At 42.9% G+C, this 23,873-nt stretch overlaps 1 protein-coding gene across 1 annotated transcript; it reads left to right on the top strand.

Annotated features, from left to right (window-relative positions):
* The first annotated feature begins 1,084 nt into the window (after positions 1-1,084).
* On the top strand, positions 1,085-6,156 carry LOC106564957 (keratin, type I cytoskeletal 19). Its single transcript, XM_014131513.3, has 8 exons — positions 1,085-1,585; positions 2,463-2,545; positions 2,883-3,039; positions 3,796-3,960; positions 4,255-4,380; positions 4,980-5,200; positions 5,545-5,591; positions 5,797-6,156. The coding sequence occupies exons 1-8, from the start codon at positions 1,175-1,177 to the stop codon at positions 5,901-5,903; spliced, it is 1,317 nt and encodes a 438-aa protein (XP_013986988.1). The 5' UTR covers positions 1,085-1,174; the 3' UTR covers positions 5,904-6,156.
* Positions 6,157-23,873: the final 17,717 nt, after the last annotated feature.

Raw genomic sequence — 23,873 nt, 5'->3', positions numbered from 1 at the left:
AATAAATGGCATGTCAATCTTTCCGCATGCTACCTGTGCTAAATTAACTCAATATTAGGAAGGTGTTCCTAATGTTTGGTATACTCAGTGTATATTAATGTGTTTCTGTGTATTGTTTTGGCCATTCCACACATACCTGTATTTGTGCAATAATGGGCAACCAACTATAACTTTGATGTGAAGTTTAGAGAACCTTTTGAAGGTAATTGTTATTGTATTCCTGAAGTCTCTCTTTCTCATGTCCTGAATGCCCTCTTGATTCAAGTGACATCTCTATAACAATTTGTAACTTCATATTTGAATCTTTAACATAGTAAACCATCAAGTAAATATCAGGGTAACCATTTCATAAATTCCTCTTTATCAACGCCCCATGTCACGTCACCGACTACTTTTATGGTATGATGATCAATGCATTTACAACATTTTCTAAATGGAAAACGTACATCTTTTCACTAACTATGAGGAAATAACGGTACCTATTTTTATTAGACCTAAGGACGTCAGATTTGGATTAGCCTTCACATTTGGGAGACTTCTATACCTGTTACCATTACCCTTGAACCGAATTTATTTGCCCAATAACATTTGAAAAATAAACATAATATTGATGAAATGTATCATTTGTATTTAAAAAATATTTATGATGCTTCCATCTCTCCAAAATATAGCCTACCAACATGAGCATGTCATGTGAGCTAGCCAACTGTTCTACTAAGTTTAGGTAGAGGAGCCTATTTTACGTATCCTACATTTTTCGGTGACTACAGAGGGAAAAGTAGACTTTCTGTTGCGGGTTCCAGTCTTCTGTTATCTCTTAAAACGTAAGATACTATCTTATCATATTCATAACTTGCTTATCTGAGGTTTATCATGCCGTGACAGTTGTCAGGCTGTACAGGAAAGTGAAAACAATTATGGAGGCAGAATGCCAGCTAACTCTCACGCGCACCACACCTTAGTTCCCTTTTTTAATGAGCTGACTAAGGACACACCTGTTGGATGCCTAATGAATATCTATTCACGTACATAATTATCTCAAGGCGACATCCAGCCGCTCCCACCTCCAAGGGGGTATATATTCTGCTATCAGGCTTGAACTGGTTCACCACCAACTCTTCGAAGTACCACTCCGGGTTTGTCCGCTCTACATACCCATCATTACAACGTCGCCATGAGTGCTTTATCACTTCGCAGTTATGGAGGCAGCCGAGGCTCATCCTCCATGTCTCTCGGAGGAGGTTACCAGAGTCGCATCGCATCACGGGCACCAAGCGTCTATGGAGGGGCAGGGGGACAGAGTGTCCGCGTATCTTATGCTTCGGGCACCAGGAGCGGTTTTGATCTGTCCAGTGCGCTTGGAGGTGACAATGGCAGCTATGGTAGTAATGCAGTGTCGGTCAACGAGAAGGCCACCATGCAGAACCTCAACGACCGTTTGGCCACCTACCTGGAGAAGGTGCGCTCCTTGGAGACGGCGAATACTCAGCTCGAGCGTCAAATCCGCGAGTGGTACGAGAAGAAGACACCGGTCATTAGAGATTACAGTAAATACGAAGCTACTCTTGTCGACCTGCGCAGAAAGGTGAGTATTTTTGGGGCATCATAAATACAGTATATTGATTGCTATATTGAGCGAGATTGATATTATTACATTTTCTTTCATCAACCTCACTCCTATTTACTATTGAGTTTAGATGAAGATTTCTATGAGGAGAAAAAAATAAAAATAGGATATATAATTTACAAAAGTAAAATGTCTAAACATTTCTACTCAGGCAGGAAACAACATATATTCTCATATACAATTCAGTTCTGGCTTACAAGACACAAGTCATACCCTGAAGTTCATTGACTGACTGCATCTATGAAGCTGTCAGGCTGCAATATAAGTGTGCCCTCAGGATGTGAATTTGTAAACCCTTGACTTTAATAGAGGAATCATACCAAGTTTACAGTAGTGATGGATTATAGGACTTACAGTTTATGAGTGTTGTTTAGTTTGTTTGTCTCTATTGAAAGAAAGCAATTACCAAAAAAAGGGCTTGGCATGTGAAACCTTCACTTCCGTTCAACTTATCTCCCTGTCAACATTTACATTCACACTCATGCCGCCTACACTACTTCTTTCAAAAGGGAGAGCCGTGAGCATGATGATGACGGGAATTGAATCATACCACTGTTCAATAGCATTTTGTATTATTTCATCTGATGTGATCCAAGTCAAGCTTATTATTTTCTTTTCCCATACATAACTGTGTGGCCTTTGTCATAGATAGGCTACAGTATATATGCGTGGGTAGGAGGCTAATCAATAAGTTACAAACACAATATTATAGCTCTGATAGGCTTCTCCTTATCACGCAAGCAAATGATGTAATCATTGTGATAAGCCTGACAATGTGTAATTGCCTTCCTTTTTTATGTACCATGTACCAACCAGTTTTTTGTCCTGTTCTCAGATCAGTGCTGCCACTTTGAGCAATGCCAGTCTCCTCCTGCAGATAGACAATGCCAAACTGGCAGCAGAGGACTTCAAAGTCAAGTGAGTACAAAGGGTCTATAAGATGGAAGCAGCAAACAACTGTTGAATTCATCTTAGAATAATACTTTAAGTCAGGATTGGAATGGGAACTATACGTCATATGTAAACTTTAGTCATGCAACTTTTATAGCATTATTACAGTATGAAGCCACACCTACTATAACATTACTCAAGGTCAATGACGTGATGTTAAATGTCACATTACTGTACACCTTAGATACATCATCAGCGGTCAACTGCACATAAAACTGGTCTGACTGGTTTTGTGCCATTTGGTATGTTTACTGTTGGCGGCAACTGTTAATAATGCTGGTTAACTCCAATTCCCTCTGGACAGGTTTGAGAATGAAATGGTTATGCGTCAGTCAGTGGAGGCAGACATTTCTGGACTGAGGAAGGTTCTGGATGACTTGACCATGTCCCGGTCAGACCTGGAAATGCAGATAGAGGGGCTGAAGGAGGAGCTGGTCTACCTCAAGAAGAACCATGAGGAGGTGGGTTTTCCTCAGGGCACTGTAGAGGCCTTGGAAGCCCCTACAAAGCCCCTCTTTTATCAGACCATATCCCCAAGAGTCATGGCACAGCCCTGTCAATAGCAAGACCTCCGCACAGTTCAAAATTCTTATACATTTTACCTAGATGAAAACAATGTGGTTGTGAGAGTCGAATGGAGTTGTCAGAGACATAATTCATTCTCATCGCATGCCAAGCAGTGTTGACAATGACAATGCAAACAACAGATCAAACAGACCTTGTCTGGAGTGTCTGCGCTGTCTCTGTTTGGGTAGCTTTAAAGCTGTCAGCAAACTTGTCACAAGCCCTGCAGCAGTATGGCATAGACGTTAAAACCACACTTCAGATCACATGGTCACAAGTATTATTTCATGTTGGATTACCTTGAGTGTTTTCACAGTTATCATATACTTACTTTAGGATGGTTGTACAGGATGTCAGTGAAGCTGACGGAAATACACCATAAACACTGTAACTAGGTTATGAAAGATGGGGACAGTTTGTGACACCCAAGTACCTAATTGATTTCTCATGTGGTTGAACCTGAGACACCACCTGTCTGTGACCCAATTTGACCCCTCACCCCTATGTAATTGTGCTAGACAATTTCCCTGTCTGGGACAGTCAAGTTGTATCTTATCTTACCCGGTGACAGCCTACCCAGTGGCAACCTCCATTGGCCTCTCATCTGGTGTTGACCCTAGTTGACCTCTGTCATCACTCTGTGCCCCTTATAGGAGATTGCTGCCATGCTCGCCCACATGAACGTCAGCTCAGTGAACGTGGAGGTGGATGCAGCACCCCAGCAGGACATGGCCAAGATGATGGAGGAGATCCGAACTCAGTACGAGGGCATCGCCGAGAAGAATCGCCGCGACATGGAGACCTGGTACAAGGGCAAGGTGAGGAGAAGAAGAGCCCAACCTTGTCTAGGGAGAACCTCTTGATCCATCTGTTCTGTTTTAGATCATATGAAAATGGTTTACTACATCTTAAAAGGAACACTATGTCCTATGAGAACAGTATTTAAAGTGCTTATAAACGACCAATTACTGTGATCACATACTTGAAGCTATCTTATACTTGTTTGATCATGTCAATATAGAGATATCAGACCGTGGAGAATTACTTTTGTGCCTATTACCAGTGCAAGTGGAGTTACACAACCCTTACTGTGTTCCTTCTGTCCGTCCCAGTTTGATGAGCTGAACAAGGTGGTGACCAGCAGCACAGAGACCCTCCAGACGTCCCGCAGTGAGATCAACGAGCTCAAGAGGACCTTTCAGGCCCTGCAGATCGAGCTGCAGTCCCAGCTCAGCCTGGTGAGGAAACAAATGCCCCCTCAACCCCCCTAACGTCACACCCCTCTCTGCCTTCTAGTTGATGCTAGACGTATGAGTTTGAGTTAGAGCTAGACTAGGTGTAATTAATTACTGTAGAAGATTACTCTGAATTCAGAAATGCATGACATTTACAATCTTCCAATTTCAGTTGAACAGTAGAGTACAACTGACACCTCACAGTAAAACCATTATCATTTAGATATCATAAATACATTCATACCCTACGGGTTACATATGAGTCCTCAGGTTTACCTTTTAGAAACTGAAGATTATGGATTAGTTACAGAGAGAGAAGAGAGAAGCAATCAGTCAACTCAGAGCTTTGTAATTATCACAAACTATAATAATAATATATTTCATTTTTGACAAGCTCTTCGATTGATGGATATATGAAGTGAAGTTGAGGATAACAGTTTTTGTTATACCACAGCTGTGATCCTCAAAACTGAATTCTAAAAACACGTGCTCACCTGGAACTTCACCTCAATCATTCACTGATGTCAGTGTGGATAGCCTAAATCAGCACCACTTGTTGAATTGTCTGAAGTCTTTAACTCTTCCTCCCTCTCTCCCTATAGAAATCAGCCTTGGAGGGCCAGCTGAATGAGACCGAGTCCCGCTACAGCATGCAGCTGAACCAGCTCCAGGGCATGGTCAACAGCTTGGAGCAGGAGCTGGGTCGCATGAAGACGGACATCGAGAGGCAGGCCGTCGAATACCGCATGCTCCTGGACATCAAGACCCGGCTGGAGATGGAGATCGCAGAGTACAGGAGGCTGCTGGACGGAGAGGATGTCGGGTAAGGAGCGGAGAGAAGGCTGCAGATCCCTAAGTTACATAACCAATGGGATTTACATGGGCTTCACATCCCCAATGTAAATTATAAATGTGCATTTACATACCCAATTACAAATCAACCCCTCCCCTACCCCTTTGACACACCACCTGCTGTAGGCACTTTGAATCTAAAATGATTGGATACATGCAAGAACTATGGTGTGAATATTACTAGAGTGCACAGGGGAAGGGGCCAGGGCTCAATTTGGAACTGGGCAATAGATACTGTGTTACAGAGTAGAGAGATCAATGTAGAGTTGTTCAATAGGAAGGTACTTAACACTTAAACTATCTTCTGCCCTCCAGGAGAGCTGTCATCACCAAGAAGGTTGAGATTGTTGAGGTCAAAAAACGTAAGTAGAGTGAGACCATTTTCTATCATATCAAATTCCATATTGATTGAACGCAGTGGTAGTAGTTGTGAAACACTCTAGAACACAAATGACTTGGTTGATTTGAATGTGTTAAGGTGCTATGTGTTCTCATGGCTCTGTGCTTCTCCTCTTTAGTTATGCCCAACACTAAATGTACTAATGGTTATTTGTCCCTACTTTGTAGCGGAGCCAGTGGTGACAAAGAGAGTGAGGACGGTGATTGAGGAGATGGTCGATGGAAAGGTGGTCTCCCGTACAGAGGATGTGGAGATGGAGGTCCCGAAAAAATAGATCCCTTGCCCACCCAAACCCACCTGTCATTAAAAGCCTGGTTCCGCCTACAGCTAAAAGGAATACCAGGTGTTGCCTGTATGCTCGGTGAATGTACAGCACTGTGCAATCTTTGATAAATTGACCATATTTGATATTTAAATTGACAAAACAAACATGCTTTTGAATATCATTGTTGATCAAATGATAATGTATGATGTTTGGTTGAATTGTCCCAAAATACATAATTAAAGATGTTTCAGTATCTACCGTATTTGATCATTGTCTATTTGTTTTGAGCATGATCTCTCAAATCATTTTTCCTCTCAGTCCACTGTCTTATCACTGGAAAATAACATTGTTCAAAAGGGGATGATAATCTCTTTAAATCTTCCTTGATATTTTATCTTATATCAGTTTATTTTATACTATAGGTCAGGGGTGTCAAAATCATTCCATGGAGGGCCTAGTGTCTGCGGGTTTTTGTTTTTTCCTTTCAATTAAGACCTAGACAACCAGGTGAAGGGAGTTCTTTACTGATTAGTGACCTTAATTCATCAATCAAGTAGAAGGGAGGAGCGAAATCCCGCAGACACTCGGCCCTCCATGGAATAAGTTTGACACATTCTGTAGTGTTACAATGTTATCTTTATCATACCATGTTGTATATATTTGATATCATTCAATTTCATCCAACCATTTAACATGCTCTTTCACCAAATGCACATTAGATGATAGTATGATTCAGTATGATGTCATCAACAAATCAACACGGACAAATAAATAGGCAGCGAACTCTTTATGCGATTCCTTTAAAGAAGCATAATCCTGGGACATTGTCAAAAGAGGGTTAGTCTAATGGGTCTGGATCACAGGCCCTGTACATGTAGCACCTTTTGCATCTATAAAGTTGAGATAATCTATAAAGTTTGATCTCAGCTGACGACACTGAAGCAGTCAGACATCTCCAATAAAATATATGATTTGAGGTCACAGTCTGAATTCCCCAAACAAATCACTTTAATTACAGATGATTACAAAGATACTGGAGTCAATAAACAGGGAGGTGAATAACTCAATTGAACGGTTTCAAGTTGTTCCCGAGGGTGGGAAGGAACTGACGTAATAAAAGCATTGTAATGGTGAAGTCTTATTGGGACAGGGTGGGACAAGACCAATATAAACAGTGTGACCGAGGACAGTTAAGTAAGACTCAGAGCTACAGTATAAACAGTACTCTATGTACAGGGTCATGCTTGGGCTGGCCTGTTATTGAGTTAGGGGTGAGATTGGAGACGGTGAAGAATGGGGCGGCAGGTAGTCGAGTGGTTAAGAGCGTTGGGCCAGTAACTGAAAGGTCGGTCTTTCGAATCCCTGAGCCAACTATGTGAAAAATATGCCGATGTGCCCTTGAGCGAGGCACTTAACCCTAACTGCTCCTGTAAGTTGCTCTGGATAAGAGAGTCTACTAAATGCCTAAAATATATATATTGGATAAAAAAACAAAGTGAGTGTGAGATAGAGATGTGAAAGTAGTGATTGATAAATGTACCATATTTAAGTTGACAAAACAAACACGCTTTACCATATTTCAGTGTTGATCAAATGATCATGTCTAATGTTTGGTTGAATTATCCCAAATAACACAAAAAAAGATGTGTTACAGAATCTACCTTATTTGATAATTGTGTATTTGTTTTGAACATGATCTCTCAAGTAATTTCTCCTCTCATTCAGCTATGTTCCACCAGATGGCAGCAAGCACTTCCTACTGTATGATAGTTAAACTTGGTTTTGGTTTTGATTTTCAATGGTGCCAAGTACAATATCAAATGGTGGCATTCGGAGAGGGCTTTAGAGAACTCTGTCATCATCACAGCAAATATTTATAGGACCTGCACTAAAATAAGTGTTTTCCTTTTAACAAAATGTGGTTGTCCTTCTTTTTAGGGAAAACGTGTTTTCATATCTACATCCGCATAGATATTCACACAATCACAACCTCACCAACCTTAGACAAACATTAGGGCCGTAACTACATATGAGGACACCGAGGTCCGGACCTTGGTCATTTTTTCTAATTTAAAAATAAAAAATAATAACAATAAAATATATACAGTACCAGTCAAAAGTTTGGACATACCTAATCGTTCAAGGGTAGTTATTTATTTTTTACTATTTTGTTCAATGTAGAAATGTAGTGAAGACATCAAAAGTATGAAATAACACATGGAATAATGTACTAAGCAAAAAAAGTGTTAAACAAATCAGAACATATTTTAGATTTTAGATTTATCCACCCTTTGCCTTGATGACAGCTTTGCACACTCTTGGCATTCTCTCAACCAGCTTCATGAGGAATGCTTTTCCAACAGTCTTGAAGGAGTTCCCACATATTCTGAGCACTTGTTGGCTGCTATTCCTTCACTCTGCGGTCCAACTCATCCCAAACCATCACAATTGGGTTGAGGTCGGGTGATTGTGGAGGCCAGGTCATCTGATGCAGCACTCCATCACTCTCCTTGGTCAAATAGCCCTTACACAGCCTGGAGGTGTGTTTTAGTTTATTGTCCTGTTGTAAAACAAGTGATACTCCCACATGTGTAACAATGCCTCCTAGTGGGGGGGGGGGGGGGGGGGGAGCAAAGAAGTTCCAGTGGCACAAAACATTTAATAAGGCGGTCCAGAACTCACAATAGAAACAAGTGGGAAAAACACGCACAAACATAGTCGCCACCCACAGGGAAACTAACCGCACACACGGAGGGGAAACCTCGACTCCAAAAACAAAGTCTCGAAAACACACGGTAACATTTACTGAAAATAAATCGAAACCCCGTGGTGCAGGCACGCACCCCTAACATGCAATACACACAAATAATCCCGCACAAAGCCTAGCATTCAGCGGGGTGTAGATAAAAACCTCCGAAATCAACTAACTGAACACAGGTGTGAAAAAACAGACAGACACAAACGAAAAGGAAAATGGGATCGGTGGCAGCTAGTAGGCCGGCGACGACGACCGCCGAGCACCGCCCGAACAGGTAGAGGAGCCACCTTCGGTGGAAGTCGTGACAACATGATAGTCGCTGCAGAATGCTGTGGTAGCCATGCTGGTTAAGTGTGCCTTGAATTCTAAATAAATCACAGACAGTGTCACCAGCAAAATACTCACAAACCATCACACCTCCTCCATACTTCATGGTGGGAACCACACATGCGGAGATCATCGTACTGTGCGTCTCAAAAAGACACGGCAGTTGGAAACAAAAATCTCACATTTTGACTCATCAGATCAAAGCAAACATTTCCACCGGTCTAATGTCCATTGCTTGTGTTTCTTGGCCCAAGCAAGTCTCTTCTTGTTATTGGTGTCCTTTAGTAGTGGTTTCTCTGCAGAAATTCGACCATGAAGGCCTGATTCACACAGTCCCCTCTGAACAGTTGATGTTGGGATGTGTCTGTTACTTGAACTCTGTGAAGCATTTATTTGGGCTGCAATTTCTGAGGCTGGTAACTGTAATGAACTTATTTATCCTCTTCAGCAGAGGTAACTCTGGGTCTTCCATTCCTGTGGCGGTTCTCATGAGAGCCAGTTTCATCATAGTGCTTGATGTTTTTTGTGACTGCACTTGAAGAACTTTCAAAGTTCCTGACATTCTCCGTATTGACTGACCTTCATTTCTTAAAGTAATCATGGACTCTCATTTCTCTTTGCTTATTTGAGTTGTTCTTGACATAATATGGACTTGGTCTTTTACCAAATAGGGCTATCTTCTGTATACCCCCCTACCTTGTCACAACACAACTGATTGCCTCAAACGCATTAAGACGGAAATAAATTCCACAAATTAACTTTTAAATAGGCACACCTGTTAATTGAAATGCATTCCAGGTGACTACCTCATGAAGCTGGTTGAGACAATGCCAAAAGTGTGCAAAGCTGGCATCAAGGCAAAGGGTGGCTACTTTGAAGAATCTCTCATCTCAAATCTGTTTTCATTTGTTTAACACTTTTTGGGTTACTACATGATGTCTTCACTTTTATTCTACAATGTAGAAAATAGTAAAAATAAAGAAAAACCCTGCAATGAGTAGGTGTGTCCAAACTTTTGACTGGTACTGTATATTTTGTACACAATAAAGAAAATAAATGATGGGTCAAAATCTAAATATTGCTCCCAACATTGATCAAAGCTCAGAAAAATTATAAGCTATTCATGATCTGACTGAGCTCTAATAAAAAAAAAGAAAGACTCTCGGAGAATGAGTACACAACTGGTAAATAGTCGCTTGTAGAAATTTTATGTCAGTGAGTTAGGAGACTGCTATTGTAAAAACGACTAGCTGGAGCTCGTCTGAGCAGTTGGCTGTGAATCCCCTCTCCCGCTAGTACTTAAAGCTGATATAATTGGTTCTGACTCGCTACAGACTGTCCGGCAAGAACAGTACGGATGCTTCTTAGACCAGGACTTTTATTATCTTCATCACCACCACACCCTATAGTATTCACACTCACAGACATAAATCATCAGTTTACATAGGATGGACTTGATGTTCTGATAGGTAAGAACAATTATAAACTGGGTGGTTTGAGCCCTGAATGCTGATTGGCTGACGTATACCACGGGTATGACAAAACATTTATTTTTGCTGCTCTAATTACGTTGGTAACTAGTTTATAATAGCAATAAGACACCTCGGGGGTTTGTGGTATATGGCCAATATACAACCGCTAAGGGCTGTATCCAGGCACTCCGCGATGCGTCTTGCTTAAGATCAGCCCTTAGCGGTGGTATATTGGCCATATACCACACCCCTCATGCCTTATTACTTAAATATACAATGTTGTAAGCTATGCAAAAGGAGTATCTACACAGGAAATAATGGCATAGCATCTACGCAGGGATATTCACATAACAGCATACACATTAACAGCTGTATGAATATATGTATAAACATGTATATGTATAAACATCTTGCTGGAGAGAAAGAGAGAACTAATTACTTAGACAGGTGAGATTTATGGCCCTCTCTCTCAGGACTGGTGGAGATCTTATCTGATCTGTGTCTAGTTCCACAGAGTCATAAATCTTTCTGTCCATGCAGGAGCACAAGGACAGTCTACTACAGGCTACATGGGAATTAACCATCTCTAAACAATAACAATATACTGCAAAACGCTCATGCATTCAATGCAATACATGTAATTATAAACAACATTCACATGAAATATATACTGAACAAAAATATAAATGCAACATGCAACAATTTCAAACATTTTACTGAGTTACAGTTCAAAGAAAGAAATCAGTCAATTGAAACAAACTCATTAGGCCCTAATTTATGGATTTCACATCACTGGTCAGGGGCGCAGCAATGGGCCCACCCACTTGGGAGCAAGGCCCACCCACTGGGGAGCCAGGCCCAGCTAATCAGAATGATTTTTTCCCCACAAAAGGGCTTTATTACAGACAGAAATATATATATTTTTTGTTCAGTATACATCATCTGCAGCAGTACTATTCAGCTACAGATGTAACAAGATAATCAGGCCCTGCTTTCAGTCGATCACCATGAAGTAGCGTTAACCCACCCGACAACTCACTTCTTCCTAAAATAAACACACTGATAACTTGGTCGGCAGCCAAATTTGCATCGTTGTCTGCAGACAATGATAGTATCTTTGACCTTGAGTGGGAGGGGTCAGAGTCCAAATGTGCATTCGGGTGCTCAGATTGGTGGAAACCAGGAGGCTGTGATAGACAGCTGAGAAGAGGAGAAATCATCCTAAATGGACTATGGGAAAAGTCACGTGCACAGGCATGGCTTTGAATTTTTTTGTTATTTTTATATCTATTGCAGTAATGTTGAAGGGCTCTTACTACTTAGCCAGCTAGAAGGATGAACTAATAAGCTAACTTTAAACTGAGCCTACCTTAGCAGGAGCAAAAATAGGCTTCTAAGTTCTCATAATAACTTTGCTTTACAGAGAGTAGGCTACTGAGACAGACAGTGATTTGGCGCTCAGTGGTGAGGCTGAAGCAGGCTGCAATGCATGCAGAAGGAAACAGAGGAGACAGAGAGAGAGAGGAAGCAAGCAAAGATAGGTTAGTACAGTGGTTCACAAACTTGGGGTCTGGTCCCCATGCAGGGTCCACCAAGAAAATCTGTGCTAATCTTATCAAACAAGTTAGGAACCTAAATAAAAGAAGATATGTTTCAATATGAACATCTTCACATGGCGTATATTTATTTTCGGCCTCCATTAAATTGCAATCAGAATGCAAACAATACAGTTCTAAAACGCCATATGTTTTTGTTTATATCGTGATTGTTCAGCATATCTCGATTGCCCACTGGACTTTATAGTTTATTATATTAATACAGAATCGTAAGTAATATTCTAGTAATTCATGTGAATGTGATAATCCAATCATGTGTGCTCCATTTATGTCTGTTTGTGCAGTGTTTGATTAGTGATGCCTAGGAATACAAATGTGAACGTAACGTAGTTTGAAAAAAGAGATATCTACATTTACGTCATTTAGCAGACGCTCTTATCCAGAGCAACTTACAGTAGTGAGTGCATACATTTCATTTCATTTCATGCATTTTTTAAATGTTTTTGTTGTTGTTGTACTGGCCCCCCATGGGAATCGAACCCACAACCCTGGCATTGCACACACCATGCTCTACCAACTGAGCCAAGAGTTGATTATTTTATGCAATTCATCATTACAACTGATTGAACTGTCGCTGATGCTACATGTCAGTATGAATCATTTCTCATATGTCCCCCCTTTCAGGGGTATAACATTACAATTGTATAGCTAATAGGCTATACAGTGCATTCGTAAAGTATTCAGACATTTCACTTTTTCCACATTTTGTTACATTACAGCCTTATTTTATAACAGTTTAAATATTTTTTTCCCTCATCAATCTAAACACAATACCTCGTAATGACAAAGCAAAAACATGTTTTTAGAAAAATAAATGGCAATATCACATTTACATAAGTATTCAGACCCTTTACGCAGTACTTTGTATTTGGGGAGTTTCTCCCATTCTTCTCTGCAGATCCTCTCAAGCTCTGTCAGGTTGAATGGGGAACGTCGCTGTACAGTTATTTTCAGGTCTCTCCAGAGATGTTCGATCTGGTTCAAGTCTGGGTTCTGACTGGGCCACTCAAGGGCATTGAGAGACTTGTTCTGAAGCCACTCCTGTGTTGTCTTGGCTGTGTGCTTAGGGTCATTGTCCTGTTGGAAGGTGAACCTTCGCCCCAGTCTGAGGTCCTGAGCGCTCTGGATCATGTTTTCATCAAGGATCTCTCTGTACTTTGCTTCATTCATCTTTAACTCGATCCTGACTAGTCTCCCAGTCCCTGCCGCTGAAAAACATCCCGACAGCATAATAATGTCACTATCATGCTTCACTGTAGGGATGGTTTTGGCCAGGTGATGAGCGGTGCCTGGTTTCCTCCAGACGTGACGCTTGTCATTCAGGCCAAAGAGTTCAATCTTGCCTTCATCAGACCAGAGAATCTTGTTTCTCATGGTCTGAGAGTCCTTTAGGTGCCTTTTGGCAAACTCCAATTGGGCTGTCATGTGCCTTTTACTTAGGAGTGGCTTTCGTCTGGCCACTCTACCATAAAGGCCTGATTGGTGGAGTCGTGTGGAGATGGTTGTCCTTCTGGAAGGTTCTCCCATCTCCACAGAAGAACTCTGGACCTCTGTCAGAGTGACCATCGGGTTCTTGGTCACCTCCCTGACCAAGGCCCTTCTCACCCGATTGCTCAGTTTGGCCGGGCGGTCAGCTCTAGGAAGAGTCTTGTTGGTTCCAAACTTCTTCCATTTAATAATGATAGAGGCCACTGTGTTCTTGGGGACCTTCAATGCTGCAGAAATGTTTTGGTACCCTTCCCCAGATCTGTGGCTCGACACAACTCTGTCTCGGAGCTCTATGGACAATTTCTTTAACCCCATGGCTTGGTTTTTGCTCTGACATGCACCGTCAACTGTAGGACCTTATATAGTCACGTGTGTGCCTTTCCAAATCATGTCCAATCAATTACATTTACCACAGGTGGACTCCAATCAAGTTGTAGAAAACTCTTAAGCAGCGACGCACCCCATTCAACCTGACAGATCTTGAGAGGATCTGCAGTGAAGAATGGGAGAAACTCCCCAAATACAGGTGTGTCAAGCTTGTACCGTCATACCCAAGAAGACTCGAGGCTGTAATCGCTGCCAAAGGTGCTTCAACAAAGTACTATGTAAAGGGTCTGAATACTTATGTAAATATGATATTTCAGTTTTTTATATTTAATACATTTGCAAAAATGTCTAAAAACCTGTTTTTGCTTTGTCATTATGGGATATTGTGTGTAGATTGAGGGAAAAAAAACATTTTCATCCATTTTAGAATAAGGCTGTAACATAACAAAATGTGGAAAAAGTTAAAAAGTCGAAATACTTTCAGAATGCACTGTAAACTGCAAAAAGACAGAGGTCGCCCTGATTGGCACTCGGACCATCATAAACCACATCAGCAGCTACAGCCTCAATATTGATGGTATCAAGGTCCTCCCCTCCTTTGAGGTTCGCAACCTGCGTGAGATATTTGACAGTCAGCTCTCGTTTGAAGCCCACATCAAGAGTATGACCAAAGTAAAATGTTTTCATCTACGGAACATTTCCAGGTTACAACTTATGCTGCCACAACCTGCAGCTGAGCAACTCATCCACGCCTTTATTTAATCCGTCTAGACTATTGTAACACCTTTTTTGTAGCCGCATCTGCCAAGTGCCTGAACAGGCTACAAAATGTCCAGAACTGTGCTGCACGTGCCCTCACCCACACCTTCCCCTGCGAGCACATAATTCCAGTGCTGTTCAACCACTGGCTCTCCATATGCTCACGCATCGACTACAATATTCTGCTTCACACCTACCAAGCTATCCACAACTCTCGACCCAAGTACCTGTTTGACCTCATTCTACCCTCTTGCTCCACACGCACCCTTCGCTCCTCCAGGTCCGTTTCCCTGATTTATTTTGCGCCTTGGGTTGGAAACATATTTAATATGGGCTATGATGGGACCAGAGTTGTTCTTATAAGGTCACTTGGTTTAAAAAAAAAATAAACGAATGGAAAAACTCCTGGCCTTCGGGAGGATGAAAACTCTTTCAAACTGCAGCAACCTTGTACTTGTTCATATTAATTATATTTTAAAGAAGGGCTACGGAGGTTTCATATACACAGAGAAAGCAATATAATTGGACAATAAAACTCAGAGCTGAGCTTGCTTTATTCAGGTTTTATCAAGGCACAAGGCGAGACCCAGATGCAGACACAGCAGGCAGAAGGTTAGAGTCTTACAATGTTTAATGATCCAAAGGAAGAGAATGATGGTGGACAGGCAAAAAGGTCAAAACCAGATCAGAGTCCAGGAGGTACAGAGTGGCAGACATGCTCGTGGTCAAGGCAGGCAGAATGGTCAGGCAGGCGGGTACAGAGTCCAGAAACATGCAAGGGTCAAAACTGGGAGGACTAGAAAAAAGGAGAATAGCAAAAGGAGTACAGGAAAAACACGCTGGTTGACTTGACTAAACGTACAAGACGAACTGGCACAGAGAGACGGTAAACACAGGGATACATACACTGGGGAAAATAAGCGACACCTGGAGGGGGTGGAGACAATCACAGGAACAGGTGAATCAGATCAGGGCGTGACAGGTTTGCATCGTGTAGTTGTGCCCTATGCAACTGTAGGCCTAATAAAAAATTAACTCACAGTCAATGTCAGCTGTTGTGTTTATTGATTAATTTAATTGATCCCATTCACATTTTCGGACAAACAAATGGGCTATAAGCTAAATACACAAAGTTACTGCTTCGTTTACCCTGGCTGGAGGGACAGGGCGCATAGTAGTATAGCTAATAGCCTACAGTTGATTAGACTGAAAAATTGTCTGGTTTCCATGCAATTCAACATGTCAGATCGCTAATGTTTAGGTGTATAGGCTGCTACATTTATGTAAGAGTTTTTGCTTGTGTCTATCGGGAATTATATGTTGTCAGCTTGCTAAATAAATAGCAGAGGAAAGTTAGAGATCGCGCCTTGAGCTTTGTACGTTGTGCCCGTCCCACATGACATGCGAAGAGCCTGCAGCAGCACTCCAATGTGAAGGACAGAGAAATTATGCACGATTTGACAAATAATTAGGCAAATCGGTCCAAAAAAAACATCACTTTTCCCCTCTTTTTAACGCTTTGCGCCAATATATTTTTATTAAACTAAATGAAAAGTGATGTGCCACCACACCTGATTGAAAAGTGGTGTGGCAAATGTCGCCTCACCACACGTTTTCCGGCGGCCCTGATGATACATCATTATGACATGAACTATGACATAAACTATGTTAATGACATGGCCTTCCTGAACTATAGCAACCAGTACTGTCTCATTATCCAGGCCTACGACCAAAGACAGTTGAATATCTATTGTGGACTGTCTTTGGATGTCTATTGTGGACCAATATATTGTATGCTAAGGGATTAAGGCCTTACAAAGGACACTGCCCATCATGGATGCCCCTCTTGTGAGTACTAAAATACATACCTATTGTCTAACACCCTGAACATGAGGGGGTACTATAGAAAATGAAAGCATTACCTCATGTGGAAGTTTAATGGTTTATATCAGTTTCGTTGGTGTGCATAGATATTGTATACTAGGCAGGGGTGTCCCGCCAGGGATTTTGGGCCTCATGAAAAGATATCACGTTGGGCCCCATCACCACAGACCACACCAACCCTGCTCAATTGCTGTAACCACACACCTCCAGAACCTAATCGACCCATTCAAAGCTTTAAATAACTCTACCTTTGCAAGCTTTGCAACTCTCTTGTAGTCCAATATTTACAGTACGATATTTACTGACTGTGAGCTGTGAAAATATAACACTGTGCAGACATGCATGCAACATTCTGCATACAGTGGAATTCACTATTTGATGCAAGACTGATATCCTCTATAAGAAATGTGCTAAAGGCCATCTTTTACAGTCTAAATGTAATTTTAATGGTAAAATTCTTGAATGGAAAATTCTCTTAACATTAATGAATAACTTAAAATAAATGTAACTTAAATATACATTAACCTTTTTAATTAAAAGAAATGAACAGTATCATCTATAGAATGATATAACAAACAAAATAATAAAACCAGCAGCAGATTTTTGAACTAAGTATACATACCAACTAGAAAATAAGCAGCTGTAAAAGTGGAAATGGAAAATGGAAAACAAAATGGAAATGGAAAGGCCTGGTGGTGTCGCTAGAGGAAAGGTCAAGTGGTTACCAAATCAATAGGTTCTTACACTTGGGGTCTTGATTGTGCACAACTAATTCTACGGCAATCCAGCCATTACTTTGAGATATATCTTGTTCTCAGTCTTGTTCTCAGTCTTGTTCTCCGCCAGTGGGCATCATGTGTGTAGTGATCCATTTAACAGTTATCACTGGCCCTTGCTCAGCCTTACTAACCAAGAGCCCAGCGCTGAGCCTTCTTGCTAGCAAAGTCACTGATCAAGTCTTTGAAGTCCAGCTTTCTAGCTAACCGACTTTCAATGGACAGCATGGCAAGACTGCAAAGCATGTTCTGGGACATAGTGGACCTCAAGTATTTTTTTAATCAGTTTTAGCTTACTGAAAGCTCTCTCACCACCAGCCACAGTCACAGGCAGTGTGCAAAATATACGTAGAGCAATGCACAGTTCTCCAAAAATGCTTTGCAGCTGCATCTTACAGATTGCATTCAGGAGACCAAGACGGGACAAGTTAGGGGGGAAAGTGGCAGCACATACAGTGTTCGGGTGTCGTACTTCATTTTGAAAGTCAGGTGTAAGATCTCTGGAATACTTCATGATCAGTGGTTGGCACACAGAAGGGACATTATCCTCACTAATCTGCCCAACTTTTAGAATTTAGAACAGCAGAAAATGATTCTACACTTTTTGTAGTGGTGTGGAACCTAGTGTCCAAGTCCAAGTCTCCTACTGAGAGGTCTCTTCATTAATCTTTTCCTTTTCCTCTGGCGGCTGTGTTCCTTGCTAAATTGAGTAGCAATCAGTGTTGCCTCAGACAGGAGAGACTCCCATCCATCTCTAAGAGCCTGCATCTCTTCCTTTAAGGCTCTGATATTGGCTGCCTCTGTGTCAAGTGAGATTTCTCCTGACTGGAGAATAACATTCCTGTCCTCAATGCATTGCAGTACCTGCAATTATGCCAACTGACATGTCATTCAACACAATGCTGCTCACCTCCTTCTTCAGTTGGGAGTAGGGCTGGTTCAGGAGTATGGGGATGGGGAGACAGGGCTGGTTCAGGAGTATGGGGATGGGGAGACAGGGCTGGTTCAGGGGGATGGGGATGGGGAGACAGGGCTGGTTCAGGAGTATGGAGATGGGGAGACAGGGCTGGTTCAGGAGTATGGGGATGGGGAGACAGGGCTGCTGAGCCTGAAGCTGCATCTGTTGGGCCTGGCACCAGGCAGGGGCTGGGACAACTGATTTAGTATGAATAGCTTGCTAAAAGGTTGCCTGCATGTATTAAATGTCGGCTAAAAGAGGAGCGAAATGTAAACACAGAGTTTTCTGTGAAGATATTAACTTATGTTATGGGAGCAAAAGTAGCCTATTTCACTATAGACTATGCTAACAGGTTAATTTCCACCACTCACGGACTACACCCACCTTAATTTGTGAAAAATTGGGTGACATACTGTCGCCCTTTCTTTTCTCATTCCTGTCTTTCTTTCTTTTCTTTCTTTTTGTTTTTGGAAGTGTCACGTCCTGACCAGCAGAGGGAGCAATTGTATTAGTTTTGGTCAGGACGTGGCAGAGGGGTTTGTGTTACGTGTGAGTTGGTTATTGGACTCCCAATTGAAGGCAGGTGTGTTGAGTTGCCTTTGATTGGGAGTCCTATATAGTAGTGTGTGTTTTTCTTTGGGGTTGTGGGTAATTGTTTCTGTTCAGTGTGTTATGCTGTCAGTACTGTTGAGCTGTCGGTATTTTCTTGTTTTGTAGTGTTCCAGTGATCTTTTTTGAATTAAATCATGAACACTAACTCCACTGCACCTTGGTCTTCTTCTCTCCATGATGACAGTTGTGACAGAATTACCCACCACAAAGGGACCAAGCAGCGGAGGAGGAGGGAGCCACAGGAGAAAAGCGTAGATGGATGGACTTGGCAGAAGGAGCGAAGATTCTGGGAGGACAAGTTAACCTGTTAGGGCTAGGGGGCAGTATTTACACCGCCGGATAAAAAACGTACCCGATTTAATCTGGTTACCACTCCTACCCAGTAACTAGAATATGCATATACTTATTACATATGGATAGAAAACACCCTAAAGTTGCTAAAACTGTTTGAATGGTGTCTGTGAGTATAACAGAACTCATTTGGCAGGCAAAAAACTAAGAAGGTTTCATGCAGGAAGTGGCCTGTCTGACAAGGTGTCGTTCTTCTTGTCTCTGTTTATTGAAGAGTGAGGATCTTAGCTGTCCCGTGACACTTCCTACGGCTGCCATAGGGTCCCAGAAGGCGGTAAAAAGCTGAATCGTGGCTTTGCAGGCTCTGGCTGAAAAAAAGTAGCGCGTTTGGGTAGTGGCTGGTTACAGTACTGTGAGACTCAGGCTCGTGCCCGCGTCGACCGAAAGCTTTGTTTACTTTCCTCTGTTTAGCTAAATGGACATTCCCGGTCGGAATATTATCGCTTTTTTACGAGAAAAATGGCATAAAAATGGATTTTAAACAGCGGTTGACATGCTTCGAAGTACGGTAATGGAATATTTAGATTTTTTTTGTCACGAATTGCGCCATGCGCACGACCCTGATTTACCATTTCAGATACTGTCTGGGACGCACGAACAAAACGCCGCTATTCAGATATAACGATGGATTATTTTGGACCAAACCAACATTTGTTATTGAAGTAGCAGTCCTGGGAGTGCATTCTGACGAAGACAACAAAAGGTAATCAAAGTTTTATAATAGTCAATCTGATATTGGTGAGTGCTAAACTTGCCGGGTGTCTAAATAGCTAGCCCGTGATGCCTGGGCTATGTACTTAGAATATTGCAAAATGTGCTTTCACCAAAAAGCTATTTTAAAATCGGACATATCGAGTGCATAGAGGAGTTCTGTATCTATAATTCTTAAAATAATTGTTATGCTTTTTGTGAACGTTTATCGTGAGTAATTTAGTAAATTGTTAGCGAATTCCCCGGAAGTTTGCGGGGAATTTGCTAGTTCTGAACGTCACATGCTAATGTAAAAAGCTGGTTTTTGATATAAATATGAACTTGATTGAACAAAACATGCATGTATTGTATAACATAATGTCCTAGGGTTGTCATCTGATGAAGATCATCAAAGGTTAGTGCTGCATTTAGCTGTCTTCTGGGTTTTTGTGACATTATATGCTAGCTTGAAAAATGGGTGTCTGATTATTTCTGGCTTGGTACTCTGCTGACATGATCTAATGTTTTGCTTTCGTTGTAAAGCCTTCTTGAAATCGGACAGTGTGGTTAGATTAACGAGAGTCTTGTCTTTAAATAGCTGTAAAATAGTCATATGTTTGAGAAATTGAAGTAATAGCATTTCAAAGGTTTTGAAAATCGCGCCACAGGATTCAACTGGCTGTTACGTAGGTGGGACGAATTCGTCCCGCCGGTCCCATAGAGGTTAAGGGAGCTAAGGGAACCCGAGAGGCAGCCCCAATAAAACATTTTTGGGGGGGCACAAGGGCTGTTTGGCGGGGCGAGAAGGGAGCCCCAGGCCAGCTCCCCGTACCCTGTTTAGGCTGAAACAGACTGGACAGGTCCCGTGGGTTGGGGCTGTGGTGAGGCCTGGGATTTTCAGGCTGGTGGCACAGTACCAGCGCCCCGCATGTGCCAGGGCGAAGTAAGCATCGAGCCTGAAGGGGTGATGCCAACCCTGCGCTCAAGACCGCCAGTACGCCTCTACGGTCCGGTGTTTCCCGCTATACGCACTAGCATGGAGGTACGTGTCTCGGCCCGACTGCCCGGAGTCGCCAGAGCGGCCCGACTGCCCGGAGTCGCCAGAGCGGCCCGACTGCCCGGAGCCGCCAGAGCGGCCCGACTGCCCGGAGCCGCCAGAGTGGCCCGACTGCCCGAAGCCGCCCGAGCGGCCCGACTGCCCTGACCAGCCCGAGCGGCCCGACTGTCCTCCGGCCCAGCCCGAGCGGCCCGCCTGTCCTCCGGCACAGCCCGAGCGGCCCGCCTGTCCTCCGGCCCAGCCCGAGCGGCCCGCCTGTCCTCCGGCCCAGCCCGAGCGGCCCGCTTGTCCTCCGGCCCAGCCCGAGCGGTCCGTCTGCCCGGCGCAGCTATCGGTGCCACCGAAGTGGACGACGCCGAAGGTGGAGCGAGGTTCACGTCCCGCACCTGAGCCACCTCCAGAATAGGTGGGTTGGGGGAGGGAGGGTGTAGCACAGTGCCGTCGTTGACGGCAGCCACCCTCCCTTCCCTCCCTTATCGTTTAGGGGGTATTGTTTGTTGGTTTTGTTGGGGTATTGGGGGTTGTTGGGGATTTTTTGTGTTTTCTTTTTTAAGGTGCATTCTGGGGTCTGCACCTTTAGGGGGGGTACTGTCGCGTCCTGACCAGCAGAGGGAGCAATTGTATTAGTTTTGGTCAGGACGTGGCAGAGGGGTTTGTGTTACGTGTGAGTTGGTTATTGGACTCCCAATTGAAGGCAGGTGTGTTGAGTTGCCTTTGATTGGGAGTCCTATATAGTAGTGTGTGTTTTTCTTTGGGGTTGTGGGTAATTGTTTCTGTTCAGTGTGTTATGCTGTCAGTACTGTTGAGCTGTCAGTATTTTCTTGTTTTGTAGTGTTCCAGTGATCTTTTTTGTATTAAATCATGAACACTAACTCCGCTGCACCTTGGTCTTCTTCTCTCCATGATGACAGTTGTGACAGGAAGCCAGATTTTTCTTTAGGAAGCTGAGACATGATGCTCCAATGACACTCCTAACTCGCAATTCACTACTAGCAAGTACCGTTCTCGCCGTGGTTGGGCAATACAGAGGCTCTTTGGATCTTTACTTTTTGCCAAAAACAAGGAAAGAAAACGAAACCGTTAGTTTTATTAGTATATTTTAAATAAAATATGATATTAATGATGATGGTTAATAATTTAATTTAATATTGAAAAGAATGTACCTAATATTAAAAAAAAATTTTAGGGCCCCTGTCAGTCACAGGCCCTTAGAGTCGTCTAACTCCCCCCCCCATACGGCACCCCTGATACTAGGCTTTCAGAACATTTATTATTTTCTAAACCTCTAACAAACTGTTGACAATATTGTTTCATCAAATCAAATTGTATTGGTCACACACATATTTAGCAGATGTTATTGCGGGTGTAGCGAAATGCTTGTGCTCCTAGCTCCAACACTGCAACAGTATCTAACAAATCACGACAATACACACAAATCTAAAAGTAAAATAATGGAATTAAGAAATATATAAATATTAGGACGAGCAATGTCGGAGTGGCATTGACTAAAATAGAGTAGAATAGAATACAGTGAAAACATATGAAATGAGTAAAGCAGTATGTAAACATTAACACTATTAAAGTGACTAAATCAAATCAAATGTATTTATAAAGCCCTTCTTACATCAGCTGATATCTCAAAGTTCTGTACAGAAACCCAGCCTAAAACCGCAAACAGCAAGCAATGCAGGTGTAGAAGCACGGTGGCAAGGAAAAACGAACCTAGGAAGAAACCCAGAGAGGAACCAGGCTATGAGGGGTGACCAATCCTCTTCTGGCTGTGCTGGGTAGAGATTACAACAGAACATGGCCACGATGTTCACATTTTCATAGATGACCAGCAGGGTCAAATAATAATAATCATAGTGGTTGGGACAGGTTGCACGTCCACTGAACAGGTCAGGGTTCCATAGTCGCAGGCAGAACAGTTGAAACTGGAGCAGCAGCATGGCCAGGTGGACTGGGGCCAGAAAGGAGTCATCAGGCCAGGTCCTCCTGAGGCATGGTCCTAGGGCTCAGGTCCTCCGAGAGAGAGAAAGAAAGAGAGTGAATTAGAGAGAGCATACATAAATTCACACAGGACACCGGATAAGACAGGAGAAATACTCCAGATATAACAGACTGACCCTCGCTCCCCGACACATAAACTACTGCAGCATATAAATACTGGAGGCTGAGACAGGAGGGGTCTGGAGACACTGTGGCCCCATCCGACGATACCCCCGGACAGGGCCAAACAGGCAGGATATAACCCCACCCACTTTGCCAAAGCACATCCCCCACACCACTAGAGGGATATTTTCAACCACCAACTTACCATCCTGAGACAAGGCCGAGTATAGCCCACAAAGATCTCCGCCACGGCACAACCCAAGGGGGGCGCCAACCCAGACAGGAAGATCACGTCAGTGACTTAACCCACTCAAGTGACGCACCCCTCCTAGGGACAGTATGGAAGAGCACCAGTAAGCCAGTAACTCAGCCCCTGTAATAGGGTTAGAGGCAGAGAATCCCAGTGGAGAGAGGGGAACAAGCCAGGCAGAGACAGCAAGGGCGGTTCGTTGCTCCAGTGCCTTTCCGTTCACCTTCACACTCCTGGGCCAGACTACACTCAATCATCGGACCTACTGAAGAGATAAGTCTTCAGTAAAGACTTAAAGGTTGAGACCGAGTCTGCGTCTCTCACATGGGTAGGCAGACCATTCCATAAAAATTGCCTCCAGCTGTTGCTTAGAAATTCTAGGGACAGTTAGGTGGCCTGCGTCTTGGGACTGTAGCGTATGTGTAGGTATGTACGGCAGGACCAAATCGGAAAGATAGGTAGGAGCAAGCCCATGTAATGCTTTGTAGGTTAGCAGTAAAACCTTGAAATCAGCCCTTGCCTTAACAGGAAGCCAGTGTAGA

Source organism: Salmo salar, chromosome 12, assembly GCF_965601325.2.
Source record: "Salmo salar chromosome 12, fSalSal1, whole genome shotgun sequence".
Classification (NCBI taxonomy): domain Eukaryota; kingdom Metazoa; phylum Chordata; class Actinopteri; order Salmoniformes; family Salmonidae; genus Salmo; species Salmo salar.
The sequence above is the reverse complement of the archived record's forward strand: the minus strand, read 5'-3'. Positions and strand labels throughout refer to the sequence as shown.

What these genes read in the sequence shown, in the direction of transcription:
- LOC106564957 (XM_014131513.3), top strand. Translation starts at nt 1,175, where the DNA reads ATGAGTGCTTTATCACTTCGCAGTTATGGAGGCAGCCGAGGCTCATCC. An exon ending in TGCAGTCCCAGCTCAGCCTG is followed by an intron (nt 4,381 to 4,979) that starts GTGAGGAAACAA and finishes CTCTCCCTATAG; the next exon opens with AAATCAGCCTTGGAGGGCCA. An exon ending in GATTGTTGAGGTCAAAAAAC is followed by an intron (nt 5,592 to 5,796) that starts GTAAGTAGAGTG and finishes CCTACTTTGTAG; the next exon opens with CGGAGCCAGTGGTGACAAAG.